At 50.4% G+C, this 27,951-nt stretch overlaps 2 protein-coding genes across 12 annotated transcripts in view; one reads left to right on the forward strand and one right to left on the reverse strand.

The window, feature by feature from the left end:
* ARVCF (ARVCF delta catenin family member) overlaps positions 1-27,951 on the forward strand; it is a 2,420,581-nt gene that overhangs the window by 985,701 nt on the left and 1,406,929 nt on the right. The window lies entirely within an intron of this gene.
* Positions 22,877-25,393, reverse strand: LOC138493084 (golgin subfamily A member 6-like protein 24). The gene is made up of 3 exons (XM_069620302.1): positions 25,136-25,393; positions 23,327-24,421; positions 22,877-23,266 (listed from the first exon to the last, which is right to left on the reverse strand). The coding sequence occupies exons 1-3, from the start codon at positions 25,391-25,393 to the stop codon at positions 22,877-22,879; spliced, it is 1,743 nt and encodes a 580-aa protein (XP_069476403.1).

The raw sequence follows: 27,951 nt of genomic DNA on the forward strand, positions 1-27,951 counted from the left end.
GATAGCGTCCCATTGTGAGTAGGGATAGCGTCCCAGTATTAGAAGCGATAGCATCCCACAGTGTGTTGGGTTAGCGTCCCATAGTATGTGGGGATAGCGTCCGATTTTTAGTAGGGATAGCGTCCCGGTGTGAGTAGGGATAGCGTCCCGGTGTGAGTAGGGATAGCGTCTCATTATAAGAAGGGATAGCGTCCCATAGTGTGTTGGGATAGCGTCCCGTAGTAAGTAGGCACCAAAGTGTATGGAGGTAGAGTCTCTGAGTGTGTGGGTGGTGCCACAAGGTGTTAGGAGGTATGTTAGGAGGTAGAGACTCCAAATGTGTAGTGGGCATCACCATGGTGATCAGTGGTGTCGCGCTAAGTGTTTTGAGTTTGCATCATCTCTAAAAGATGCAATTTCTTTGGCATATTTCGGTGTGTGTATGTTGAACATCTCAGGATTGCATTGTCATTAGAAAGGGAGATGTGTTGTGATGTTACTTAATGCTTTACCATGAGATGGCTTGGAAGACTGTGAGAAAGCGTGGAATGTTTGCCTGTGAGCTTCGCTCCAGAGTTCTAATGCTGTCAGTTGAGCCTGGGTGATGGGACCCGGTGGTCTTTCTGCTTCTTCATCCTCGTCGCCAACGTTATAAAGCTGCTTCATAGGCTCCTTGAGTTTCTTGTAAGATCTTTGTTATATGTTACATGAGCTCTTAAGAATAGAAAGACCACCGGGTCCCATCACCCAGGCTCAACTGACAGCATTAGAACTCTGGAGCGAAGCTCATAGGCAAACATTCCACGCTCTCTCAGTCTTCCAAGCCCTCTCATGGTAAAGCATTAAGTAACATCACAACATACCGCAAGTACCAGTCAGCAATAATATTCTTACTTGTACAACTTTTGTGAATATTTGTAATTACACAGGATCATGTGATTGGAGTGGTTCGGCGCTAACACTAGTCACGTGATTTTTATATAAAATGGTGATCGCGGGTAGAGAGGCCACTTGATTGCGGCCTTCCCACCCGTGATTCACTGAGTAAAACTGTGACTTGTGAGATTTAAGCTATGTCAAGACACTGATTTTAAAAGTGACATGTTAGATTTATTATTGGACGTATCTCTAGTACTCCGTTAGTGAATACTACTCTTTCAAGCTACAGGGACTGAGAAAGGACAACCTACCTATACAGACCGTTGGAACTCTTGTGAGTCCATCTAGACCAGAAGTAAATTCCATGTGATATAATAAGAGACAGTGCTCAACTTTAGCACTTTTGAGTTAACTTTGACTGACATGGGTCATAACACCTTTACTCATGTTAGTATGTTACTCTGACAGCAACATTATCACAGAATAACCTACAATTAGCGCTCGATATTGGTTTCATGAACAACCAGGGATATTTCTCCTTCAATCCAAGTGCACCTTCAATCATAAAATCACAAGATTAGTAATAATCTCTGACCAGGCTGCCTAGCACAGATATGTCAATTTATGATTTTTGAGTTAATCAGTTGCCTCCTAAAGGAAACTCTAGTATATTAGGAAGAATGCCCTTTTACTTTTACATATCCATTTGAGTCACTTACACCTGAAGAAGAGTTTTATGCTCGAAACGCGTAGTGTCAGCACAACTTTCAACAGAACCCTGTTGGGTTCAGGACCATCTCTGAAAGAATCTTGCTAAAATTTGACTAAATATATTCTCTTTGACTATGTTACTTATTTGATTTGAATGGTCTGATCTTACTTCATGTTAATAAGACACATTGGTCCTCATTACGACCCTGGCGGAATGGGTTAACGGGTGCTGCTAATGGTGGCGGACCCATTAAACCCATTCTGCTTCATTACGAGGTTCCCTTGTGGGACCCGATGTGGACGCCTGGTTGTATCAGACATCCTTACCGGGTCCCGCGAGGGGACCAGGGAGGTAACAACGGGCCGGTCGTGATCGGTCCGTTGTTAGCTCCCTGCACCCAATTCCCATTTAGCCCTATGGGGGCTCAGATGGGAATGGGGAAGGTCCGGGCCCAGGTTCCCTGTAAGGGGAATTACCAGGCCCTCCAAACTCGGAATGGCCTGCTAATTCCCCATTCAGGGAACCCGGACCCGGTTTTGGTGGCAGTCATGCCCTTAGTAAGCGCATGGCTACCGCCAAAGCCGTAATGAGGCCCATTATGTGATTATAACATAATGTGTATTAAAAGCAGAATCTTTCTTGTATATGAATCAGTACATTTCATTATATTTTCTTGATGAATCTTGAGACTGTTAATTACATTAATTACATGACTTGTTATAAACTGTTCATTGATCATTTTTTTATGGCACAATTATAAATTGTTCTTTGATTATGATCCCTAAAATTCATCGTGGGCACTGCTATTTGTCTGATGATTTTTAGACGAGACACCTTTTTTTGTTACATTGCATTCTATCCCTTCAGCCAGGAAAATATTTAGCAGTCAAACCTTAAATGTTCATTTAATATTGTCCTAAATATATTACATTTTAAATTTCTACTAGAACTCTGAGTGAGTCCCTCCAACCCCTTACTTCATTCCAAGGTTTTTTGCCTCACAGGAAGGTGAAGGAAGATGTTCCAAGGAGGGTGGCCAGAGTGTGGGGGATGAGGGGAAGGAGGGAGCAGGGGTCCCAGTGAGAAGGATCCCTGTCTTACTGGCATTAAGGCAGAGGTACTTGGAGGTGCACCAGTCCTGAATCATGGATAAACAGTCAGGAATGAGTGAGAGAGAAGAGGAGGCTGAGGGGAGCCCAAAAGAGAGCTGAGTGTCAGCTGCATAACACTGAAAGTTAGAGGAGAAGGTAGAGATCAGGTGGGCCAAAGGGGCCAAGTAAACATTGAAGAGCCAGGGTGAGAGGCTAGAGCCCTGGGGAACACCACATGTGGAGAGAGAGAGGTGGTGGAGAGAAAGGACCCAAGTTGGACCTGGGAGGGTCGATCCAGGAAGAAGGAGGTCAACCACTCCAAGGCCTGACCTTTGACGCCCAGGATCTCGCGGAGTTGATTGGTGAGGGTGGCGTGATTGACAGATCTTTTAGATCGACAGCCTTTGAGGGCATGGAAGGGGATCATTTACTCATCACCTTGTCAGCTAGTAATATAAAGGTTACTCAGGATACCATCTGAGGTTGGTACTTTGGAGGACAACGCGTCATCTTGAGCCAAGACAGTTGCAATATCAGGTTTTTATGTAGTGCTTCATGCCAGATTCCTCCCACTTCTGATCAATGCAGTTATTGGTGTTATTATAAATTGTGCAGCTTAATGGTACTCGACCTCGGAAGTCTGCCATGCCAGGATGCGCACTGTTATTCCGCCAGCAAAGCATGACTTTCCCGATCACAGTATCGGACTCAAAGATTAGAAGCCATGCAGGTGTAGCCTAGCTGCATTTAAGAAGAAAGAGGAAGATAATATCACACAGCACTGAACTAAGTGTTAATGTTGGGTGGCAAGTAGTGGGTGGTTAGCAGCTGCAGGAACCAACCAATCCCTGTTACCTATAGTGGTAAAGGCAAATATAATATATAGTGGAAGGGCGCACGACGAGTGTCTGACTATCGTAAAGGAATAGCATATTATTATTCCGGCGAAATCGTCACCCGGAAGTGCTAGGATTCACTACAAACCGAAACTGAATACATCCCCCCCACCCCAGCCCGACCAATCCTAATGTAGCAACAGCTCATGAATTATACATGTCAGAAACTCAAAGTATAAACTGCTGAGTTAATGATACATTAGAAACACAAGTGTCACTTTACTACCATAGTGCACTTTCACAGTCCTAGGATAATTAGTTGAAGATTGAGATAAGATTCAACCAAAGGTGAGTAGACAACACTGTGGACACAGCTGCTCCAGATAGCTGAAGTGATGGTCACACTGGAAAGTACGCAACCTTGCAGTGTGCTGCGATTGTCTGATCTGCACTTCCCTGCTCACCCCTTACTCCTCTGCTTCGGGTACTTGAAACAACATTGTTGTGAGAGGGCACATTATAAAATACAAATCAATAAGTGTAGCACATTCTAGTGTTGTAGGCTGGGCGTGACGGAATATTTGTATGATTATTCATATATTTATTGAGTACCGACCTAGCTTTAGGAAGGAACAGCGCACTTTACAAGGTATAAGAGGAAGGACACAATGATGGAAGCATTGATACAAAGAGCAAAGAGCTAACAATGGGGAAAAGGGAGTGGGCAAGTCTGGTGTTGATGGGGAGGAGGTTCGGGAGTCTGGGGGCATACACAGAGATGGCCTTTCTACTGGTTCTGGCTTTCCTGCACTGGCAGAGTTCATTTCTGCACATGTCTAAAATATGCAAGGAGCTGGCCAATCCTGCTGCAGTCTCTACCTCTCCTGTCCCCTCGCAGGCCCTCTGCACGGCCCTGGCTTCTCATTTTATCTCTAAAACTCAGGACATCCTGTCCTCTCTCTCTTCCTCTGCCCTTACCCCCCTCTAATCCCTTCTCTTCCCCTGGCCCTTCTTCAGCCACCTCTCCTCCCTCCTTCTCTGCCTTTCCCTTGTTCTCCCCAGACAAGGTTTCTAGACAAGTCCGATCTATGAATGTCTCGTTAAAACAGTTTCACCCCTGTTCCTCCAAAGCCATCAAGGACCACATTGACACCTTGGTCCCTGCTCTGGCGTACTTCTGCAACCACTCCTTTGCCACTGGTGTCTTCCCCCTCTCCCTGAAGCACTCCCTTGTGCAGCACTATTGCCCAATCTCCATCACTCCTTTCCTGGGCAAACTCCTGGAAAAGCTGCCCATCTCCGAGCTTAATCTTCACACTGAATCTGTTGGTTCTCCTGAACATCAGTGAAGACCTGCTTTCCAACCTCGATTCTAACACCCCCTGTGTTCTCTTCTTACTTGATCTCTCTTCTGCATTTGACACAGTCAACCATGCAATCCTGCTCAACTGTCTCCGTGATAACCTGGGTATCTGACCTCTTTTCTCTCTGATCGACCCTCCCAGGTCCAACTTGTGTCTTTCCTCTCCATCTCTACCTGTGGTGTTCTCCAGGGGCCTAACCTCTCTCCCTGGCTGTTCAACCAATACCTGCCCACCGCATTGTCACTCTTTGCCCCAACTTTCAGTGCTATGCAGATGACACTCAACTCATTTTCAGGCTCCCTTCCGCCTCTTCTTCTACTTCGCTCATCTCTGACGGTCTGTCCGCTATCCAGGAATGGTGTGCCACCAATAGTTTCTGCCTTAATGCCAGTAAGACCGAGATTTTCCTTATCGGCACACCTGCTCCCTCCTTTTCTGGCCGCCATCTCTTGGCCCTCTTCCTACTCCCACCTGTGAGGCTAAAAACCTCAGGGTCATGTTCGACTCCACGTTCTCCTTCTCTCCGCAAATCTCTGACGTCTCTAAGAAGTCACACTACCAGCTGCACCTCCTCAGAGGTATTCTTCCTTTCCTCTCCTTCCCCCAGAAGCTCTCTGTCTCCAGAGCTCTAGTTCTCTCTAGGCTGGGCTACTACAACAGCCTCTTTCTAAATCTGCTGTTACTAATCTATGGCCTCTGCAACTCATCCAGAACAGGACTGCGAGACTTTTCCTTGGCCTCAAGCCCAGGGATCATCTCTCTTCAGGACTGAAATCTCTGCACTGGCTATCAGTGGCTGTGAGGATTAAGTCCAAAACCCTCTGCATTGTCCACAAAGCCTTCTGGGGCCAGGGGCCTCAATACCTTCAGCTCTCTCTTCCTAAATATCTTCCTTCTCTAGCTCTTCGCTCATTCGCCTCCAACTCCCTCAGGATCAGTCGCTTCTCCAAGCAACGAGTTGGTGGTAGATCTCTTTCTTCGGCTGGGGCCTCCCTCTGGAACATCTTCCTTGCCCACCTTAAACATGAGGAGAACCAGTTCCGGTTCCGGAAGCACCTGAAAACCTTCCTCTTTGCTTCTGCTTTCTCTCCTCCTCTCCTCTTCTCCGCTGCTGAACCCCTGGCTGAAACTGCACTGGTCACCTGGATACACTCTGATTTGGGGCCCAGGTGCCCTCCCCTGCTAGTTGCACCCCTGCACTGCCTCCCTGGCATCCCCCGCACTTGGGGACTGTTTTCTGTATCCCTACAGCCCCCACCAGCACTTGACACCTGATGTCTGCACTTACCCTTGCACTTGCCACCAGCTGGCCGCACTTTCACTTATTGCTTTATTTATTCTATTTCTTTATTTTACTGTTGCTCCCATGTACTGCACAGTCCCGGGAAAGCGCCCTCTATCCCGGGGTCACAGAAGTTTTTTAATTTGATGAATTCCGCCCCGGGTTTGGAAGGGTGGGTGGCTACGGTCCCGGTTTTTGCCAGGACTCGATTTTGAAAATCTCGAAATCGGGCCCGGCAGACTCTTCTTGCGTGTCGATGGGGGCGTGAATGCCTTTCATGCCATTTCCTCCCCCTTCCTCTCCCTGGCTGTTCTCCTCCATTGAGAGGAGTGTGCTGTGAGCACCCCCGCACCCCCGCACCCTGCAAACACACCTGCAACATAGGAGTAGGACCGCAGTGTTATTTGTGTTGACTTTAGTCCCACTTCTATGTCTATGGCATGTCCCCTTTTTTTCTTTTTTTTTAAATCTCGTCACCTTACTGTTAGACCAACTTTCAAGTTCATCTGGGATGCTTTTTCCCAGCCTACCTCTAGGGTCATTGTGTCCAGCTGCCTCCCTGGGGGCATCTGAGTCATTGGTGAAATTGGGGATGGAGTTGGTTTAAGTGCAGTCTGCTGGAGCATTGGGAGCAGAAGGGCGGCAAAGTGTCAATGCTCCAATCAGGACTGGGCGTAGTTGCCACCCGTGTCCACGCATGCTGCAAGACTATCAAACGAGGGCTTGAGTTGGAGTACACTAAAGATGGCTGCCGTTTGTTTTGATTCCAGCTCTAGGATGGCTGACTAACAGGATTACCGTTGCAGTGTTGTGAGCACGCCCACCTCCCCTGATTGGCCAGCTCTTTGTACATAAAAGCCTGGTACAGGAAGAAGGTGGCTCGCAACGCTTCTGCTTCGTAGTGTCATGAATGTGTTTTTCCTCCTTTACATTCTTGGTCCCTTTGCCTCAATAACACATCCCGTGTCCCATCAATGGTAGGGGGCACTGGTTTACGGAACTCTCCCGCCCCCAACCCCTTGTGGTGAAACGTCCCAGGCAGTAGAATGCTTTAATGTAAGCATTTAAGCATTGCTGTGAGCCTCCGGCGTCGTGGATACTGAGGGCAAAGGATAAACTGGAGGCTTAGAAAAACGTATATATCTACATTTTCAATGGCTGTTTTCGTACTTAAAAGCGCACAGTAGTTCACCTGAGAGAGCCTTTGGCTGTGGTGAAGCATTTTGCCTTATGATCACAGGGCTAGACCTGCTGCCTTTGGCAATGCTTGTTATTGGATGTCTGCTGCCTATGTGCCATGAGTCTGCAGTCACTTTGTGTTTCTTCCAGATGCTGGGAAGGTGTTTATTTTTGGGTGTGACTCGTCAACATTATTACCCATCTCTCCCCTTTACGAGCCCTCTGTTGCCTCCTCATTTCTGAAACTCTCCTCAGCGAATCGCACAGTCAGGCTATTTCTAAAGGGCACTGTTTTCTCTCCAATGAAACATGCTAATGACACATTAATGAGATTCCTGCTCTCATAACCAGGGGAAATTACACTCGTGTTTCAGCACCAGAACCCCTGATGGTACTTTTCTCGAACAGAATAGGAATTTACGTCAGAGCTTTTCTTTCATATGTGTGTTATTTTTTGTTTTTTTAGTTCTTGTGTAGTGCCTTGAATTGGAAACATCTAGGCGCTGACATTGAACAGGGCCGCTATATGAACATTGGAGCTTATTATCTGAAAAGGCATGGAGAAGATGTTGGATGGGAGTTTTCTTTTGATTTGCCCTGATTTTGGGGTGCAATCCCGTCTTAAAGGGCTGAACAGGATCTCTGTGGACATGTAGGATGCTTGAGTACGTGAGAGGGGTTGGGTGATACAGACACAGCTCCCACGTTGAATGGTTGACCCTGGTGGGGGAAAGCAATGTGTCGCCCCGAAATGCTCTGTCGTGGTAACTGGAGTACCTGATGTGTCTTTGCAACCTCCGCTGCACGCTTAGATGCGCTCATGTGTGTCATGTGTGTGCAAGCCATGGAGGGCCCACCAGCGATCTGAGTATTAGGATGGATTAACACACGTTGATGCTGCCAGCACCTTTCCCTCTTATGCCATTTTGTCCTGACCTTGAAGTTTAAGGCCTAGCTCCTTTTTCTTGGTACTGGGCACCATTTTGGCACTATAAGTACTCTCTGCTGAAGGGGCCTGCCACATGTGTGCCTGGTTGGAAGTGGGCAAGCTGAGAGTTTCCTCTCCTGCAAAGCCTCTTGGGAAGGCAGCCTTACTCATGTACGTCTTCCTTGGTGAATTGCCATCTTTCTACTAACCCAGTAAGATAGCTCAGCAGGTTGAGTGCTTGCTGCTGCAATCTGTGTGGCAAGGCAAACTCAGCCGTTGATCCTTCTGACGTCTATAAATGAGTACCAACTTTGGTTGGGTAAATATGTTCTCTGTCAAGCGCTTTGGCGAAAGCGCTTTATAAATGACTTATCATTAACCCAGCAGAGGTGACTGTCCTGTGACCTGACCCATAACTGCGCCCAAGTCCCCCGAGCACACCACGTTTCAGTGTTCTGTTCTGTCCATTGGGGTAGGTGTCCACAAGGTATGTGGGTTGGCTGGCATAGGTAGGCTCTCCCCCTGGAGAGGCACATGTTTCTATCAGGGACGTCATTTCACCAAAATGCCTGGGGTAGCGGTAGTGACATCACATGACCCTTGACCCCTAATGACATCACAGGAAGTGTCATTTGACCCCACCCCAAAGTGATATTGCGGGAAGCAATGGAACACGACCTTTCACCCGTTGACAAAACAGGAAGTGGCATCACATAGCATTGTACACTACGAAAAATATAGTTACAATATCACTATAATGTGATGTACATTTCATACAATAATGGATCACCATATGTGTCGTGAATATCAGTGTGTATAGGCCCATATTACCAAATTACTGTGATTGCAAGCAGACGTCCATGGCCAAATGATAATGATGTGTTATTGTATAGCACTTACGCTTAAGCGCTTTACATAGAAGAAATATACACCCAATATCACCCAACCTGTGTTGGTACCCATTTATCGACCTTAGAAGGATGAAAGGCTGAGTTGAGGCGTTTGAGAACAGACTAAATCAGTGACTCGCTCCCTGAAGTGTGCCTGAAATAAACCTTTAATGAGTCTAGCAATTATTGTATAGAATTTCAGAAAGACACATTTTTTGGCATTCCTATGCTTTCTTATTTAGGTTCAGTGCTGAAAGTTTTAGACTTGTGGCCCTCATGTTCCTATTTTTCTTCTTTTTTTAAGGGGCCTGAACAAGAAAGCTAGCCACTCCAGAATTAAAGAGTCACATGGAGCTGGCCACAGCCCAGGAGCTTGCATTGCAAAAAAAACAGAAAAAAATAACTTTTTTCTTTTTTTAGAGGATGCAAGGGAGATCTCAGAGGTAGCACTTGCGATCTCTGGCGACCCCCAAATGACGTCCCTGGTTTCTATCTCTTAACTTAATTCCAAAGGGGTTCGGGGGCAGAAAATTGTTCACCCCACTTAAATATAAGGAAGCCGGGGCCTCAGTTCTGCTGTTCTTGTAAAGTGTGTTTAAAGGCGCAGCGTTATTCTTTAGTAGGCGCTGGGCCAGACTCATACTTAAGTTTACATGACACTGAGCTGGAGCCTCCTGCTCAGTGTCATGTAAACTGGAGGCAAAGCGCCCTTTATTTGATGCACCGGTGGGGGTGGGGGGGTGAAGCGCCCTTGTGCGACCGCACCCCCTGAGCGCACCTTGAGCCGGCGCTGCTGATTGCCCAATTGTGGTGCGTAGACCACTAGCGTGGAATGTTGCTTAATGCTGTCTGAGTGACTATTCTAAGTTCTAACTTCAGAGTGGATATTGGTAGAAACCTTCAATTTCTTTTCTTACATTAATCTCATACATTCCTCTTAGCGATCAAATAGGAGTTAGTTAGTAAGGACCTGATAACGTTGGGGGCCAGCATCATACTCTTCACCCAAAAGATGGGTGCCCCCTAGTGGGAATGTTCACCCCTTTAAACCTTTCTTACTTTTCCCTTTCATCCTTCTTGATAAATAGACAGAAATTAAATTACAGGGCCTTTACATTGTATTACTGATAACATCATGATTTCAATGCCATTCAGTAATTTGTGTGGCAAAGTATAGGGTTGGGTTTGTGATCCTATAGCTAAAGTTAGATAATACTTTACATAGCAACACTTATTTCCTCTAACTGTTGACCTCATTCATGAGTCAAATGGCTTTTTTTAACTTTCACAGTTCAGATACAAAATGTTTAAAAGACTTTTTAAACCCACCTGATCTTTGCTGGTGTTTGCCACACGTGCCCCAACGCCCCGACACAAGGCTGTCAGACTATTTTGCACTGGTGAGCCCTGATAAGGGAGGTGTGCAGTTGTCTGCAGCCTTTAGAGGGGGATATCTTGGGTTCATTAAGCTATGTATAAAGTAGCACCGAGAGACCATTTTCCGGAGTAAGAGGCTTACATTCGGGCTAGTTTGCATACCCAGCAAGGACTATGACGAAATGTGGTCATGCTGTTCAGATAATTCTCTGCCTACTTACAGCAGACTACGCCTCTACACCACTGGCATCAGTATGCAGCGCAGACCTGTGAAGTATTCCAGCACGCTCAACATGTAGCGAGTCTCTAGCACTCATGCCATTTCCTGACTGCTCTCAGCACCCATCCACATGCCTGAACTCATGGGCTGCTCTCTAGTGGAGCCTGGCCAGCACTGCTAAGCCTTATTTGGCCAAATGCACACACGCATTCTAATCATACTCCATGACCTCCATCCAACACTCTGGACTTCGGTCACCGGGGGGTGTTCCCACTGACAGCGCATTGAGACTATAATAATGATAACCGGCGCTATATAAATGACAAGTACAATACAATAATGGTTTGCTCATGCAGCTCTGAACTGAAGGTGAACTTCCAGTGATGGTCACAAGGTGGTGCTGTAGCATGTGCGACTTGGCTGAAATGGGCGAGAGGGAGGATGGGAAGGAAGGGATAAAGTAAGGGTAGAAAAAGGAAAAAAAGAAACAAATGGACGGAAGGGAGGGAGGAGGGGGCAGGTAGTGAGGGATAAAGGAAGGGTAGAAAAGGAAGAAAGAAAGTAATGGATGGAAGGATGGAAGGGAGGGAGGGACAGAAGGAGGGAGGGGAAAGAGAGGGAGAGAGAGAGGGAGGAAGGAAGTGAGGGAGGGAGGGAGGGGGAGATAGGGAGGGAGAGAGGGAGAAAGGAAGAGAGGGAGAGAAGATGGGAAGGAAGCAAGGAAGGAAGGAATGGAGGGATATAGAAAGGGTAGAAAAGGAAGAAAGTAATGGACAGAAGGGAGGGAGGAGGGGGTAGGGAGGGATCAAGGAAGGGTAGAAAAGGAAGAAATAAAGTAATAGATGGAAGGGAGGGAGGAAGGGACAGAAGAAGTGAGGGGCAAAGGGAGGGAGGGAATGAGGGAGAGGGAAGAGCAGGAGGGAGATAGACAGAAAGAGAGGGAGGGAGATAGGGAGGAAGGGAGGGAGGGAGATAGGGAGGAAGGGAGGGAGGAAGGGAGGGAGGATGGGAAGGAAACAAGCAAGGAAGGAAGGAAGGGATAAAGAAAGGGTAGGAAAGAAAATAAGAAAGAATGATACAGAGGGATAAAGGAAGGGTAGGATAGGAAGAAAGAAAGTAATGGATGGAAGGATGGAAGGGAGGGAGGGACAGAAGGAGGGAGGGGAAAGAGAGGGAGAGAGAGAGGGAGGAAGGCAGTGAGGGAGGGAGGGAGGGGGAGATAGGGAGGGAGAGAGAGAAAGGAAGAGAGGGAGAGAAGATGGGAAGGAAGCAAGGAAGGAAGGAATGGAGGGATATAGAAAGGGTAGGAAAGGAAGAAAGTAATGGACAGAAGGGAGGGAGGAGGGGGTAGGGGGGGTCAAGGAAGGGTAGAAAAGGAAGAAATAAAGTAATAGATGGAAGGGAGGGAGGAAGGGACAGAAGTGAGGGGCAAAGGGAGGGAGGGAATGAGGGAGAGGGAAGAGCAGGAGGGAGATAGACAGGAAGAGAGGGAGGGAGATAGGGAGGAAGGGAGGGAGGAAGGGAGGGAGGATGGGAAGGAAGCAAGCAATGAAGGAAGGAAGGGATAAAGAAAGGGTAGGAAAGAAAATAAGAAAGAATGATACAGAGGGATAAAGGAAGGGTAGGAAAGGAAGAAAGAAAGTAATGGATGGAAGGACGGAAGGCAGGGAGAACGATATGGAAGAAGGGAGGTGCGAGGGATGAAAGGAGGGAGAGAGGAAGGAAGTAAGGGAAAGAAAGAAGGAAGGAAGTTAGTTCTGCCAAGAGCTCATTCTTCTTCTCAATTCTCCCAGAAAATGCGTAGACTGGTCAGAGTGACTGACAGTTACTTCCCAGGTACCTCCAGGGCACCGCGCAATACCTGCCTGTCTTCCATGTGTGCTCTTCTCTCTCCCATCCTCAACTCATATGACTTTCACTCATTCTTTGCCGGCTCCACCTCCAACCAGTGCTTAATTTCCACAAAAATACGTGCCACGCCTCAAATATGTTCTAGCACGTCTGTGGCACATGGGGGGCTTGGGGGCTGGGCAGGGGGTGCTTCCTGCCCACTGTTGACGTCACCCATGGTTGCTCCCTACAGTGTCAGTATATTGGGGTTTAAAGCTGCACTTCCCAGCTGCTCATTGAGGGAATGGGATGCAATGACTCCGGCAGATGTGCAATGTACCGACACACATTGGCATAACATATATAAATACTTAAATAATTCATTTAACACATCATTGCTAACATTTTACTCTGATACTATGCAAGTAAAACATGTTGCCCATCCGTACACAGGACACAAGAGCAAGCACGCTTTCCTCTCATGGTAAATTGATGGAGAAATGCAGGCAGAATCACCACTGTACAGATGTACCTGCCTGCCAGTAAGCAGTGAGACTGCTGTCATTTATCCTTGTATATTGGCAGTGGTGACAGGCACTCCTCTTCAACAGCAGCCTTTCACTGACCTTGTCCTTGTGTTGGGGCTGCTGGCTGGTGACTGGCCTGTTATTGTTAACCCACCCTTCTGTGGCAGTGCTTCTGGTTATTACAGTTGTGACGTTGCACCAATGACATGTAAGGTGAATGGGGCAGTGCACACTGTTCTTGCTTTTCACTGACTATGACTGACTGACAGTTAAAACAATAAAGTTGCCGAAACACCACTACACAATCAAACTGAGGCTGATAAAAATAAGTGCCAGGGCTGAGCCCTGGCAAACCCCCACACAGATTAAGCACTGCCTCCGACCTCTTCTGCACTCGCCCCTCCTCCTCCAGCCCCAGCAATGCTTTCTGCCCTTCTGCCCCCTGCACTTTCAGCTCTCTATGCCCATCCATGCCTACATGCACCTACAGTTCTCTATGTACCTACACCTCCCCCTGCACCTTTAGCTCTCTCTCTACCTTTACTGCCTCCTGCACCTTCAGCTGTCTCCCCACTTCCACCTCTACCTGCACCTTCAGCTGTCTCCCCACTTCCACCTCTACCTGCACCTTCAGCTGTCTCCCCACTTCCACCTCTACCTGCACCTTCAGCTGTCTCCCCACTTCCACCTCTACCTGCACCTTCAGCTGTCTCCCCACTTCCACCTCTACCTGCACCTTCAGCTGTCTCCCAACTTCCACCTCTTCCTGCACCTTCAGCTGTCTCCCCACTTCCACCTCTACCTGCACCTTCAGCTGTCTCCCAACTTCCACCTCTTCCTGCACCTTCAGCTGTCTCCCCACTTCCAGGCCTACCTGCGCCTTCAGCTGTCTCCCCACTTCCAGGCCTACCTGCACCCTCAGCTGTCTCCCCACTTCCACCTCTACCTGCACCTTCAGCTGTCTCCCCACTTCCACCTCTACCTGCACCTTCAGCTGTCTCCCCACTTCCACCTCTACCTGCACCTTCAGCTGTCTCCCCACTTCCACCTCTTCCTGCACCTTCAGCTGTCTCCCCACTTCCACCTCTACCTGCACCTTCAGCTGTCTCCCAACTTCCACCTCTTCCTGCACCTTCAGCTGTCTCCCCACTTCCAGGTCTATCTGCACCTTCAGCTGTCTCCCCACTTCCACCTCTTCCTGCACCTTCAGCTGTCTCCCCACTTCCACCTCTTCCTGCACCTTCAGCTGTCTCCCCACTTCCACCTCTACCTGCACCTTCAGCTGTCTCCCAACTTCCACCTCTTCCTGCACCTTCAGCTGTCTCCCCACTTCCAGGCCTACCTGCACCTTCAGCTGTCTCCCCACTTCCAGGCCTACCTGCACCTGCAGCTGTCTCCCCACTTCCAGGCCTACCTGCGCCTTTAGCTGTCTCCCCACTTCCAGGCCTACCTGCACCTGCAGCTGTCTCCCCACTTCCAGGTCTACCTGCACCTTCAGCTGTCTCCCCACTTCCAGGCCTACCTGCACCTTCAGCTGTCTCCCCACTTCCAGGCCTACCTGCACCTTCAGCTGTCTCCCCACTTCCAGGCCTACCTGCACCTTCAGGTGTCTCCCCACTTCCAGACCTACCTGCACCTTCAGCTGTCTCCCCACTTCCAGGCCTACCTGCACCTTCAGCTGTCTCCCCACTTCCAGGCCTACCTGCGCCTTCAGCTGTCTCCCCACTTCCAGGCCTACCTGCACCTGCAGCTGTCTCCCCACTTCCGGGTCTACCTGCACCTTCAGCTGTCTCCCCACTTCCAGGCCTACCTGCACCTTCAGCTGTCTCCCCACTTCCAGGCCTACCTGCACCTTCAGCTGTCTCCCCACTTCCAGGCCTACCTGCACCTTCAGCTGTCTCCCCACTTCCACCTCTTCCTGCACCTTCAGCTGTCTCCCCACTTCCAGGCCTACCTGCACCTTCAGCTGTCTCCCCACTTCCAGGCCTACCTGCACCTTCAGCTGTCTCCCCACTTCCAGGCCTACCTGCACCTGCAGCTGTCTCCCCACTTCCAGGCCTACCTGCACCTTCAGCTGTCTCCCCACTTCCAGGCCTACCTGCACCTTCAGCTGTCTCCCCACTTCCAGGCCTACCTGCACCTTCAGCTGTCTCCCCACTTCCAGGCCTACCTGCACCTTCAGCTGTCTCCCCACTTCCATGTCTACCTGCACCCTCAGCTGTCTCCCCACTTCCAGGCCTACCTGCACCTTCAGCTGTCTCCCCACTTCCAGGCCTACCTGCACCTTCAGCTGTCTCCCCACTTCCACCTCTTCCTGCACCTGCAGCTGTCTCCCCACTTCCAGGCCTACCTGCACCTTCAGCTGTCTCCCCACTTCCACCTCTTCCTGCACCTTCAGCTGTCTCCCCACTTCCAGGCCTACCTGCACCTTCAGCTGTCTCCCCACTTCCAGGCCTACCTGCACCTTCAGCTCTCTCTGCACTTCCACCTCTTCCTGCACCTTCAGCTTTCTCCCCACGTCCACCTCTTCCTGGACCTTCAGCTGTCTCCCCACTTCCTGGCCTACCTGCACCTTCAGCTGTCTCCCCACGTCCACCTCTTCCTGGACCTTCAGCTGTCTCCCCACTTCCAGGTCTACCTGCACCTGCAGCTGTCTCCCCACTTCCATGTCTACCTGCACCTTCAGCTCTCTCTGCACCTCCACGTCTACCTGCACCTTCAGCTCTCTCTGCACTCCCACCTCCTGTCACGCCAGCACGTGCCTCCCGATTCTGTCATTAGAGACCGGGAGGCTGGCGAATGTACATGTGTTGGCGTTTTCCACATTGGCTGGGGACCTAACTATTGTGCGCTGGTTCTCGGGCCAATGGGCTGCGGGCCAGCGGCGTGGGGTCCGCACCAGCTTTCTTGCAGGCACTCCTGGGGTTGAGGCGGTGATGTCGGGCGACCGGTCCCAGGAGCATTGCGGTGAAAGGGAGCCGCCATCTTTTCCCCACTTTGCCGGTCACGTCGTAGATGCACGCTCTTTGTGTGCTACGGAGTACCATTGCTAGGCAACCAGGAACAACAGCCTCGTTTCCACGCCAAGACTTCAATAGGAAGTGAGACAGAGCCCTGGTGCGTCTCCACTCTCTTGTTGTCCTCGCACCCTCTGTTCTCTCCTTCCCTCTGTACACCTGCTTTTGGTGGTTCTTGCCTAGCCCTGTGCTTACTTTCTCTCTCTCTCACTGCCTTCCCTGGTACCCTCCTTGTGCCTGTCTTTGCTCTCTTGGCTCCTCCTCTTGTCCTGTGACCTGCACGGTTCCTGCATCACGTTAATCCAGGTGCACCAACTCATGGCGTGGGAAGACCTCTGCTGTTGCCCACCTCTGAGTGGTTTATCCTCAGTTGGCAGGGGCAGAGTGGGTTTTCAGGCATCTGCATTTATCCCAGATGGCAGTGATTCAACGTGGCGACCCCGGTTCAACGGACTCCTAGCACAGGTGCACGTTCTGATCTGCTTGACAGATTGAGACGCCTGCCTTTCGATTCCGCAGGTATAGAGCCCTTACAGGAGTTAAGAGACGAGGTGATAGCTCTCTGTCAAGAAGTGACGGCTTCTAAGCAAGAAAACCCGGTACTGAAAGATGCCATGTCACAGACTGCAGCAGCACTGCTTGCAGGAAGTACTGTAGCCTCTACTACATCAGTAAAATAAGATGGCGACCCACGGACACTCACAGAATTTTGCAACCTTTGCTGGGTCCATTTTTTGTTTCAACATGTACTCTTTTCTGATGATAGAGCGAATATTGGATACGTTCTGAGTAATGTCACTGGAATCGCGTTGGCAAGCGCCACTCTGTATGTTTCTGCAAGAAGTTTGATTCTGGATTCCTTTCTGGATTTCAAAAAAGCATTTCTAGAGGCCTTGCAATCGCCAACTACCACAGCCATAACCCAAAATCGTTTACTGGTTATAAAACAAGAGACACAAAATGTTATTCTTTATGTGAGCCATTTCCGTCAATTAGCTTATGAGTCTTGATGGCTGGCCGAAACACAGAAAACTCTTTTTATTCTCTTCGAAGTTTGCGTGAAGAATATAAGGACGAACTAGTCCATGCTCCAGAACCTGCGACTATGCAGGAATTGATCAATGTAACTGAACGCCACACAGAACGCTGACGAGGGGATTACAAGATGGTTTCACCAACAACTTCAACCGCCAGGAATCCTCCCTCTGTAGGGGGGTTGGTCAGAACGAATGCAGCTGGGAGTGGTACGTGGACCTCTCTCAGAGGCCAAGAAAAGACAACAAAGGACCAATAACCTGTGCCTCTATTGAGAAGACGGGAATCATATTTTGAGCAGTTTCCTGATCTGCCAGCTAAGCAAGGGGGTAACTAATGGGCTTGTTGTCAGTAGGGAAGGAAATAACTAGCCCAATTCCCCAACCAGGCCTTCTCACCACTGCTGTGCATGCCATGCCACCTCACGTATTGTTCATCCTACAAGTGTCCATATCATGGGAGGCACGTAAACGCACAACTCCTACAATGGCCTCAATTGACTCGGGAGCCTCAGGCAACTTCATGAATGCCAAATTCTGTGCCCGCCACCAGGTATCCTCAGTGCAGAAACCATGTCCAGCAATTGTGGAAGGGATTCGATGGAACCCCATTGGCTTCCGGTCCCGTAACTCAAGAGACAGAACCTACCTTGCTGGCAATCAACCAACAAAAAGAAACGTTAACTTTTGATTTGATCCAAACATCTTCAAACCCAGTGGCATTAGGGTACCATGGCTGGTTCTCCATAATCCCCACATCAACTAGGCTACACAAACCTAGGTTTTTTGTTCCGATGATTGTGCCAGGAAATGTTAGATTTCTCACCTGTCTGTAGGCCATATGAATCTTATCACCTCAACCCCAGTCCAGACTGTTCTTGTTGCCAAAAGAGACCTGTGGAATATGCCCCATTTGACAAAGTGTTTTTCCCCAGGAGACATCCCGTTACCAGCATCTCCTCCTTTCGATTCTGAGATTAAACCGCATCCAGATAACCAATTCCACACGGTCGAGTCTACTCTCTTACAGCACAAGCGCGAGAAGAATTGAAGCGCTATCTCACTGCGTGCCTTGAAAAAGGCTATATCCAGCATTCTCGGTCTCCAGACAGGGCCCGTTATTATTTATTTTGCTTAAAAGGGAAGGAACTCTTCGACTCTGTGTTGATTGCCATCTGTTAAATGACATCACTATTAAGGACAGATAGCCACTGCCCTTAATAAAAGACATACTAGAATCCTTGCATAATGCCCGCATTTTCACTGAGATCGATCTCTGGGGGGCTTATGACCTCATGAGAATCAAACCAGGAGATGAGTGGAAAACGGCTTTCAAGTCACTCCTTGGGCACTATGAATACTGGGCCATGCCGTTTGGCTTGTGTAATGCCCCGGCTGTTTTCCAACGGTTCATGGATTTGCTATTTTCTGAGTTATTCCGCCTGTTCACCAAAGAAGAAAGGTGCGAGTTCCATCGAGAAAGGATCAAATTTCTTGGTTATGTTATTGATGCTCATGGCAATCAGATGGATCCCAGGAAAATCAAAGCTATTCTAGACTGGACAAGTCCATGGGATGTCAAATCCGTGCAATGGTTTTTGGGATATGCACATTTTTATAGACGCATTATTCCTGACTTTGCCTTATAAACTACCCAAATTACCCTTGTGTTGCGAAAGGGTATACTGTTTGGTTGGGATGATCAAGCCAAACAGGGGTTTCAAGCCATCAAGGCTGAATTTATAAAAGCACACATCTTAAGACATCCCAAAGAGGAACTCCCTTTTATTGTCGAAACTGATGCATCTGAAAAAGCAGTAGAATCTGTACTGCTGCAATGGAATCCGGATACCAGACTCGATCATCCCATCGCTTACTCTTCTCATTAACTTCAAGTGAAAGAAAGGATGCCATCATAGAAAAGGAGCTACTTGCAATGAAAGACAGTTTCACCGTCTTGGAGGACAGTTCCCTATGAAAGTATGAACTGATCATAAAAACCTGCAGTACCTGCAGACTATGTCATGTAAAAACAGTCGCCAAGCCCAATGGGCCCTGTTTTTCTCTCAATTCACGTTCACCATCACCCATATACCTAGAACTCAGAATGTGATAGCAGATGCATTATCACGAACATCCATCGACAGCTCCACCAACTACACTGACATTTCTCCTATCCTGCCTGCTCAGTGTTTCCTGATGGCTGTCCAATCATTTCTGGAAAGGTTGAAAGCCACACAAACGTCCTACTCACAGTTTCTATCCTACAGAGATCCCAGCATTTCAGTGTCTGAGAGGCTTTGGGGTTCATTTGTCACAAGTTATATATCCCTACTCCTGAGTTGCAACATCTACTTCTGCATGCGTTTCACGACTCTAAGAGCACTGGACACCGTGGACAAATGGCAACCATGGACCTTATATCACGTCACTTTTGGCGGCCTAACTTGAGGGCACAAATCACATCCTAACATCCTGCCCTATGTGTGCCATGCAAAAGGTTCCTCTTCAACAACCTGTTGACATACTATAGCCCACCGAAATTGCACCTTTCCCTTGGCATATGGTATCTATGGATTTTATAGTGGACTTGCCTATGTCTTTGGGTTTCACGTGTATACTCTTAGTCGTGGATTGCTTCAGCAACATGGGACATTTCATTCCATTCCCCGCCTTGCCCACGGCTTCTTAAACAGCAAAGGCCTTTCTTCATGATTTGTACTGATTACATGGCCTACTGGAAAAGATAATAATAGATCATGGGCCACAATTTGTTTCTCGCTTTTGGTCTGCCCTTTGTCGGGCTCTTGGAATACAGAAAGCTTTAAGTTCTGGGTATCACCTACATTCCAATGGACAAACCGAGCGGACTAACCAAACTCTAGAAGCCTACCTCCGCTGTTATACCAACTCTGTACAAGACAACTGGGCGACAGTGCTGGATACAGCGCAAGTGGCATACAACAACGCTTATCACTCAGCCATTCGCTGTAGCCCTTTTTTCCTTCTGCAGGGATCCATCCTAAACTCCTGCCTATGGCTGCCATTTCTACCACTGCTGTGCCCACGGGGGATGATCTGAACAGAAAACTGCAGGATGCCCATAAAACCATTTCCTGCACACTGGAAAAAACCAAGGTTAGCCAGTAAAGGTTTGCTAACTGATGCAGGACGCCGGCCCCTTCAACTCCGTTGGGGTTAAGGTATGGCTCAGTACTGAATACCTACCATTACGCAACTGTCTTCAAAAGTTTGCTCCACGTTTCATGGGACCTTTTGCCATTACGAAGAAGGTATCCTCAATGGCTTACCGCCTGGATCTTCCATCAACCTGGCGTATCCACCCGGTTTTCCATGTATCTCTTTTCAAGACCTGTACTTTGGATGCTTTTGATCGCCCTAGTTAACGTCCTGCTCCTATCCTGGTTGAGAATGACGTTGAATATGAAGTTGAGGCTATATGTGATGCCCGTCGCTCCAGAGGTCACCTCCAATACCTGATCCATTGGAAGGTTCATCCTCCCCGATTGGTTCGTCTGTTCTACTAGTGATTCCCATGGAAGCTGGGTGCCCCGCATGTCCCGGGAGGGGGGGGGGAGTGTCACACCAGCGCGTGCCTCCCGGTTCCGTCATCAGAGACCGGGAGGCTGTAGAATGTATGCATGTTGGCGATTTCCACACTGGCGGGGCCCTTCCTGTCACGTGCTGGTTCTCGGGTCAATGTGCCCGGGGCCGGCGGCTGTGGTGTCCGTACCAGCTTTCTTGCAGGCACTCCCGGGGTCGTGGTGGCGATGTCGGGCGACCGGTCCCAGGAGCTTTGCAACAAAAGGGAGCCGCCATCTTTTCCCCACTCTGCCGGTCACGTTGTAGATGCACGCTGACTCTGCGTGTGCTACAGAGCTCCTTTGCTATGCAAACAGGAACAACAGCCTCGTTTCCATGCCAGGTCATGAATAGGAAGTGAGACAGAGTCCCGGTGCGTCTCAACTCTCTTGTTGTCCTCATTCCCCTTTTTCTCCCCTTCCCTCCGTACACCTGCTCCTGGTGGTTCTTGCCTAGCCCTGTGCTAAATTTCTCTCTCTCTGCCTTGCCTTGCCTGATACCTTCCCTGTGCATGTCTTTGCTCTCTTGGCTACTTGTCCTGTGACCTGCAACTGTTACCATTCTGGTCCCCATGTCCACTGTTCCTACAACACGTTAATCCAGGGGCACCGACCCGTGGTGTGGGAAGAGTTCTCCTGTTTCCGCCTCTGAGTGCTTTATCCTCAGTTGGCGGGGGCAGGTGGGTTTTTAGGCATCACCTTTTACCCAGACGGACACCTCCTCCTGCACCTTCAGCTCTCTCTGCACTTCCACCACCTCCTGCGCCTTCAGCTCTCTCTGCACTTCCACCACCTCCTGCGCCTTCAGCTCTCTCTGCATCTCCAGCTCCTACACCTTCTGCGCTCTTTGCACCTCCACCTCCTCTTGCACCCTTAGCTCTGTGTCCATCTCCACTGCTTATTGAATCTTCAACTCTTTCTCCACTGCCATCGCTTCCGGACCTCTTTCATATCTGCCTCCGCCTGCATCTTCAGCTCTCTCTGCACCTCCGCCTCCACCTCCTCCTGCATCTTCAGCTCTTTCTACATCTCCACCTCCTCCTGCACCTTCAGCTCTCTCTGTACTTCCACCTCCTTCTGCGCCTTCAGCTCTCTTCACACCACCACCTCCTCCTGCGCCTTCAGCTCTCTCTGCACTTCCACCTCCTTCTGCGCCTTCAGCTCTCTCTCCACTTCCACCTCCTCCTGCACCTTCAGCTCTCTCCACACTTCCACCTCCTCCTGCGCCTTCAGCTCTCTCCACACTTCCACCTCCTCCTGCGCCTTCAGCTCTCTCCACACTTCCACCTCCTCCTGCGCCTTCAGCTCTCTCCACACTTCCACCTCCTCCTGCGCCTTCAGCTCTCTCCACACTTCCACCTCCTCCTGCGTCTTCAGCTCTCTCCACACTTCCACCTCCTCCTGCGCCTTCAGCTCTCTCTGCACTTCCACCTCCTCCTGCGCCTTCAGCTCTCTCTGCACTTCCACCTCCTCCTGCACCTTCAGCTCTCTCCACACCACCACCTCCTCCTGCGCCTTCAGTTCTCTCCACACTTCCACCACCTCCTGCGCCTTAAGCTCTCTCTGCTCTTCCACCTCCTATTGCGCCTTCAGCTCTCTCTGCACTTCCACCTCCTCCTGCGCCTTCAGCTCTCTCTGCACTTCCAGCTCCTCCTGCACCTTCAGCTCTCTCCACACTTCCACCTCCTCCTGCGCCTTCAGCTCTCTCCACACTTCCACCTCCTCCTGCGCCTTCAGCTCTCTCTGCACTTCCACCACCTCCTGCGCCTTCAGCTCTCTCCACACTTCCACCACCTCCTGCGCCTTCAGCTCTCTCTACACTTCCACCTCCTCCTGCGCCTTCAGCTCTCTCTGCACTTCCACCACCTCCTGCGCCTTCAGCTCTCTCCACACTTCCACCTCCTCCTGCGCCTTCAGCTCTCTCCACACTTCCACCTCCTCCTGCGCCTTCAGCTCTCTCCACACTTCCACCACCTCCTGCGCCTTCAGCTCTCTCCACACTTCCACCTCCTCCTGCGCCTTCAGCTCTCTCTGCACTTCCACCTCGCCCTGCGCCTTCAGCTCTCTCTGCACTTCCACCTCTTCCTGCGCCTTCAGCTCTCTCTGCACTTCCACCACCTCCGGCACCTTCAGCTCTCTCTCCACACCACCACCTCCTCCTGTGCCTTCAGCTCTCTCTGCACTTCCACCTCTTCCTGCACCTTCAGCTCTCTCTGCACTTCCACCACCTCCTGCGCCTTCAGCTCTCTCCACACTTCCACCTCCTCCTGCGCCTTCAGCTCTCTCCACACTTCCACCTCCTCCTGTGCCTTCAGCTCTCTCCGCACTTCCACCTCCTCCTGCGCCTTCAGCTCTCTCTGCACTTCCACCTCCTCCTGCGCCTTCAGCTCTCTCCACACTTCCACCTCCTCCTGTGCCTTCAGCTCTCTCCGCACTTCCACCTCCTCCTGCGCCTTCAGCTCTCTCTGCACTTCCACCTCCTCCTGCGCCTTCAGCTCTCTCTGCACTTCCACCTCCTCCTACGCCTTCAGCTCTCTATGCACTTCCACCTCTTCCTGCGCTTTCAGCTCTCTCTGCACTTCCACCTCCTCCTGCGCCTTCAGCTCTCTCTGCACTTCCACCTCCTCCTGCGCCTTCAGCTCTCTCTGCACTTCCACCACCTCCTGCACCTTCAGCTCTCTCCACACTTCCACCACCTCCTGCGCCTTCAGCTCTCTCCACACTTCCACCTCCTCCTGCGCCTTCAGCTCTCTCCACACTTCCACCTCCTCCTGCGCCTTCAGCTCTCTCTGCACTTCCACCACCTCCTGCGCCTTCAGCTCTCTCCGCACTTCCACCTCCTCCTGCGCTTTCAGCTCTCTCTGCACTTCCACCTCCTCCTGCGCCTTCAGCTCTCTCTGCACTTCCACCTCCTCCTGCGCCTTCAGCTCTCTCTGCACTTCAACCTCCTTCTGTGCTTTCAGTTCTCTCCACACTTCCACCTCCTCCTGCGCCTTCAGCTCTCTCCACACTTCCACCTCCTCCTGCGCCTTCAGCTCTCTCCACACTTCCGCCTCAACTTGCGCCTTCAGCTCTCTCTGCACTTCCACCTCCTCCTGCGCCTTCAGCTCTCTCTGCACTTCCACCTCCTCCTGCGCCTTCAGCTCTCTCTGCACTTCCACCTCCTCCTGCCCCTTCAGCTCTCTTTGCACTTCCACCTCCTCCTGCACCTTCAGCTCTCTCCACACTTCCGCCTCAACTTGCGCCTTCAGCTCTCTCTGCACATCCACCTCCTCCTGCGCCTTCAGCTCTCTCTGCACTTCCATCTCCTCCTGCGCCTTCAGCTCTCTCTGCACTTCCACCTCCTCCTGCCCCTTCAGCTCTCTCTGCACTTCCACCTCCTCCTGCGCCTTCAGCTCTCTATGCACTTCCACCTCTTCCTGCCCCTTCAGCTCTCTCTGCACTTCCACCACCTCCTGCGCCTTCAGCTCTCTCCACACGTCCACCTCCTCCTGCGCCTTCAGCTCTCTCTGCACTTCCACCACCTCCTGCGCCTTCAGCTCTCTCCACACTTTCACCTCCTCCTGCGCCTTCAGCTCTCTCCACACTTCCACCACCTCCTGCGCCTTCAGCTCTCTCCGCACTTCCACCTCCTCCTGCGCCTTCAGCTCTCTATGCACTCTCTGCACTTCCACCTACTCCTGCACCTTCAGCTCTCTATGCACTTCCACCTCCTCCTGCGCCTTCAGCTCTCTCCGCACTTCCAACTCCTCCTGCGCCTTCAGCTCTCTCCACACTTCCACCACCTCCTGCGCCTTCAGCTCTCTCTGCACTTCCACCTCCTCCTGCGCCTTCAGCTCTCTCTGCACTTCCACCTACTCCTGCGCCTTCATCTCTCTCCACACCACCACCTCCTCCTGCACCTTCAGCTCTTTCCACACCTCCACCTCCTCCTGCGCCTTCAGCTCTTTCCACACTTCCACCTCCTCCTGCGCCTTCAGCTCTCTCCACACTTCCACCTCTTCCTGCCCCTTCAGCTCTCTCCACACTTCCACCACCTCCTGCGCCTTCAGCTCTCTCTGCACTTCCACCTCCTCCTGCTCCTTCAGCTCTCTCTGCACTTCCACCTCCTCCTGTGCCTTCAGCTCTCTCCACACTTCCATCTCCTCCTGCGCCTTCAGCTCTCTCTGCACTTCCACCTCCTCCTGCGCCTTCAGCTCTCTCTGCACTTCCACCTCCTCCTGCGCCTTCAGCTCTCTCTGCACTTCCACCTCCTCCTGTGCCTTCAGCTCTCTCCACACTTCCATCTCCTCCTGCGCCTTCAGCTCTCTCTGCACTTCCACCTCCTCCTGTGCCTTCAGCTCTCTCCACACTTCCACCTCCTCCTGCGCCTTCAGCTCTCTCTGCACTTCCACCTCCTCCTGCGCCTTCAGCTCTCTCTGCACTTCCACCTCCTCCTGCGCCTTCAACTCTCTCTGCACTTCCATCACCTCCTGCGCCTTCAGCTCTCTCCACACTTCCACCTCTTCCTGCGCCTTCAGCTCTCTCCACACTTCCATCTCCTCCTGCGCCTTCAGCTCTGTCTGCACTTCCACCTGAACTTGCGCCTTCAGCTCTCTCTGCACTTCCATCTCCTCCTGTGCCTTCAGCTCTCTCCACACTTCCATCTCCTCCTGCGCCTTCAGCTCTCTCTGCACTTCCACCTCCTCCTGCGCCTTCAGCTCTCTCTGCACTTGCACCTCCTCCTGCGCCTTCAGCTCTCTCTGCACTTCCACCTTCTCCTGCGCCTTCAGCTCTCTCTGCACTTCCACCTCCTCCTGCCCCTTCAGCTCTCTCTGCACTTCCACCTCCTCCTGCGCCTTCAGCTCTCTCTGCACTTCCACCTCCTCCTGCCCCTTCAGCTCTCTCTGCACTTCCACCTCCTCCTGCCCCTTCAGCTCTCTCTGCACTTCCACCTCCTCCTGCCCCTTCAGCTCTCTCTGCACTTCCACCTCCTCCTGCCCCTTCAGCTCTCTCTGCACTTCCACCTCCTCCGGCGCCTTCAGCTCTCTCTGCACTTCCACCTCCTCCGGCGCCTTCAGCTCTCTCTGCACTTCCACCTCCTCCGGCGCCTTCAGCTCTCTCTCAATCTCCAAGTCTCCATGCCTTGCCGCTGCCCCACGTGGACTGTCCAGGCTTTTTCAGGGTCTGGATCCTGCCCCATGGGTTTGCAGGCTTGTTAGGTAATTGATCCTAGTTTGGAATTGAGTACTTGGTACGAGTTCAGATCTGTTCAATGTTTTCCACACCAGGCGCACCACTCACCCAGCCTTCCATGGGCTGGTTGGCCATCTTGGAACTCTCACATTAGTATCTGTACGTGGAACACATAAGCCGAGTTTACAAAGGAGGAACGGTGGGTGGGTCAGTAACTGCTATGCATTCTGTTCACCGTCTGTATCGTCCCCGGAAGAGAGGGTACAGTAGAACCTCAAGTTGGTGAACCATGCTAGCCCATCACCCATATACAAGTCCTGCAGTTCCACATCTATGTGGGCCATTGCGGTTAACCCTCCCTCCAAGAGGCATCCAATTACATGGGCAGTGAGGAGAATTGATCCAATGTGGTGCCCCCCCCCCCTGTACCAGGCGTCCAATACTCGTCATCCTGCCCAGGGGGCACACATCATCCAGCGAGTGGTGGGGCCAGGCCTAAGGTCACCGACACACATCCCCTAGCAAGAGGCAAGGGACACTGTCACCAGACACAGGGACCCCGAAGCTACACTATAGTGCTGCAATGAACACAGTACCCACGCAACACAAACAGCGTGCCCAGGAGGGTACCCAGCGATAAAGCTGCCCGGGAAAAGGTCACGTTCTAGGACAGGAATGTACAATAGTAAAGAATACATGTCCTAGAATATGTGGGAGAAGGCTTTTCAGAGTGCAGGAAAATATAGTCGTCTACATGGAACATTATCACATGGACCACCCATGAGATTTTGGACCAGACTTTGACTCTTCTGCATTCAATATTTACTAGTCTGAGTCCGTGTGCACTTGGATAGTGGGAAAAGTAAAGGCTTCTGCACTTTTACATTTTGGGTGCACTCTCTAGTGTGTCTAAAAACACATTGAATAGTTATGTGGGACAGTCCTCATAGTGTCCCAGTCCTCTGGCACTATACACACACACACACACACACAGACACACTCTCTCTCTCTCTCTTTCTCTCTCTCTCTCTCTCACCACCATACTATATGGTAGAGATGAATGTACTTGCAGTCTGCATGTGCCAGGCAGATTTCTTGAAGCTAAGGGTACATTTCTCATTCTACATGTATGCAGATTTTTCCTCCTGAATATTAACGAGGGATATCTTGAAAACCCATCAGTATCCTGGCACTCGAGGCCTGGAGCTGGACAGCGCTGCAATCTTTTACCTGACCCTGGATTCAATACATCGGGACAATCACAGGGCTAATCTATTGGAATGCACCACAGGACTCCATATACCGATTCTCTTACAGAGTGAATCCCACCCACAGGAGACATTATTACAAGAGGCAGGTATGCATTCTTCCAATATCGAAAAGATTTACCTTTTGGAAATGGGCTCCAGAAGTAACATGAAAAGTTATCTTTCTAGAACAAAACAATTAGAGTATGAATACACTGGTGACGAGCAAACATTGACATGTAAGGATCTGATGACAGATTTTTGAGAAGAGAGTTACAGGTTTGCAGAGAATTCAAGCCAATGCTTGAAATGTGAACAGAGTAAAACGTGTAACTGTTCTGAAGTAAAGAATTTATCACCCAGAATTTTTGTAAGATATAGAAAAAGATGGGATTTAAAGTACTTTTAGTTATGAGTGCTATGTGTTTGGTTTTATAGAATTTGGTCCCTGAAGATGGTCAACTGACCGAAATGCATTGGACATTGATGATTGCCTGTGACTTTGGACTAAAGCATCATTGGAGGCCATTAGATCAGAGTTTGGCTTACAATCTTTGCTATCACTCTGGAAACTTCAGTCTGCAAGCTCTGGGTAGATATGAGTTTTGGCAGTGCTGCCAGTGGCGCGGGACGGCACCATTGGGTGGACCATGCTAAGCGTTTTTCTCACAGCACTTGATATCAGGATATGGAGAACCTGGTTAATGCATATTGCCATGCCGTTGACCTCTTTTGTTTAATGGATCAAGAGGCTCCTAATGTTTTAAGAAAATTGGGCCCTA

Source organism: Ambystoma mexicanum, chromosome 10 (assembly GCF_040938575.1).
Source record: "Ambystoma mexicanum isolate Mex_15411 chromosome 10, UKY_AmexF1_1, whole genome shotgun sequence".
NCBI classification, from domain to species: domain Eukaryota; kingdom Metazoa; phylum Chordata; class Amphibia; order Caudata; family Ambystomatidae; genus Ambystoma; species Ambystoma mexicanum.